The 1390-nt window shown below is 44.5% G+C and overlaps 1 protein-coding gene across 1 annotated transcript; it reads left to right on the top strand.

Annotated features, from left to right (window-relative positions):
• The first annotated feature begins 249 nt into the window (after positions 1-249).
• On the top strand, positions 250-1022 carry LOC138911452 (nuclear transcription factor Y subunit beta-like). Its single transcript, XM_070210662.1, has 2 exons — positions 250-922; positions 1018-1022. Exons 1-2 carry the CDS (start codon positions 250-252, stop codon positions 1020-1022), a joined length of 678 nt encoding a protein of 225 aa, XP_070066763.1.
• Positions 1023-1390: the final 368 nt, after the last annotated feature.

The raw sequence follows: 1390 nt of genomic DNA, 5'->3' as shown, positions 1-1390 counted from the left end.
TTTGGTCACAGCAAAAACTATTGCCGTCGGCCATTTGTCTGCCTTAAATGTGCCGGTGAGCACCCAACAACAATGTGTGCCAAGGATAGGGACACAATTGCTAAATGCGCCAACTGTGGAGAGGGGCACATTGCCAGTTACAAAGGATGCGCTGTATTCAAACATGCGCAAAGTTTAATAAACATAAATCGTATTCGTGGCCGGCAACAAAAAAAGCAGCAACAGCAGCAGCAACGAAATACAGTCAATATGCTCGTACAGCAGCAGCAGCAACAGCAACAACAACAACGGCAACAAGTAGTAAATCAGCAACAACAGCAATGCAACGATGATAACACACAGCGACAACGAAACGTACAACAGCAACGGCTGCCGAACAATATGCAAGTCAACGGTACGGTGCAACAAAAGCCTCCAAAGCAGCAGCAACGTCAGCCGGAGTCTCCAATACGGCAGCAGGCGTCTCAGCAGAGATCAAACCCGAATACAAATCCAAACACAAAAAGTATGACATACAGCCAAGTAGCCCGTGGTGTTGGTGGTGTTAAAATCCGTAATCCTGCATCAAGGCATCTTGAAAAGCTACAGGAGCAGCTTCGTATGGAGCAGCAGCAAAAACGGCAGCAACAACAACATCCGTGGCAGCAACAGGAACACTATCGCCAAATCCAGCAGCGCCATCAAGAGCAGCGCCATCCTCAGCAGCAGCAGCGCAACCAAAACCAGCAGCAGCGTATCCAAAACCAACAGCAGCGCTTCCCAAGTCAACAAACCCAACAACAACAACAACAGCCCACGCGAATTGTACAGGTGCCAACACACAACGAGCAATCACAACAACAGCAGCAACACCAAACTCCGCAGATTGATTGTCCGCTTATGAGAGCGTTGGAGCGGAACGCCAATATCGTCGAGGAGATGGGTAAAAAGATTGATAATTTACTAAATGTATTATTTAAATTTGTCGCCAATACGTTTAAAAATGCCCAACCATTACATATGCCCATGCCTATACAGAATAGTACCATTGTAGAAAATAGACCTATTGATAGCGATTGTCAAATGGCAGGCAGCCACACTATGTATGAAGCCAATGACACGAATAATAATGAATAATCTGAATAGTAGCCCTAATAATTTGAATACAACTTCTACCACTAATAGCAACTTAGATGCATATAGCGGCAATCAGGTAGGCAGCCCCTTTAGGATTGCCTACTGGAATGCTGCAGGGGTGGGGAATAAGTTACTAGAATTAGAACTGTTTATCCAACGCCACAAAATTGATATAATGATGATAATAGAGACTCGTATTAATACTAGCGCAAATACAATTATTAGCTCGAATGTTTTGAAGATTAATGGGTACCTCACATACTTTGCTACCCAT

Source organism: Drosophila virilis, chromosome 6, assembly GCF_030788295.1.
Source record: "Drosophila virilis strain 15010-1051.87 chromosome 6, Dvir_AGI_RSII-ME, whole genome shotgun sequence".
In the NCBI taxonomy this organism is placed as follows: domain Eukaryota; kingdom Metazoa; phylum Arthropoda; class Insecta; order Diptera; family Drosophilidae; genus Drosophila; species Drosophila virilis.
The sequence above is the reverse complement of the archived record's forward strand: the minus strand, read 5'-3'. Positions and strand labels throughout refer to the sequence as shown.

Bases quoted from the DNA above. Each gene is read 5' to 3' on its own strand.
- LOC138911452 (XM_070210662.1), top strand. From the start codon at position 250: ATGCTCGTACAGCAGCAGCAGCAACAGCAACAACAACAACGGCAACAA.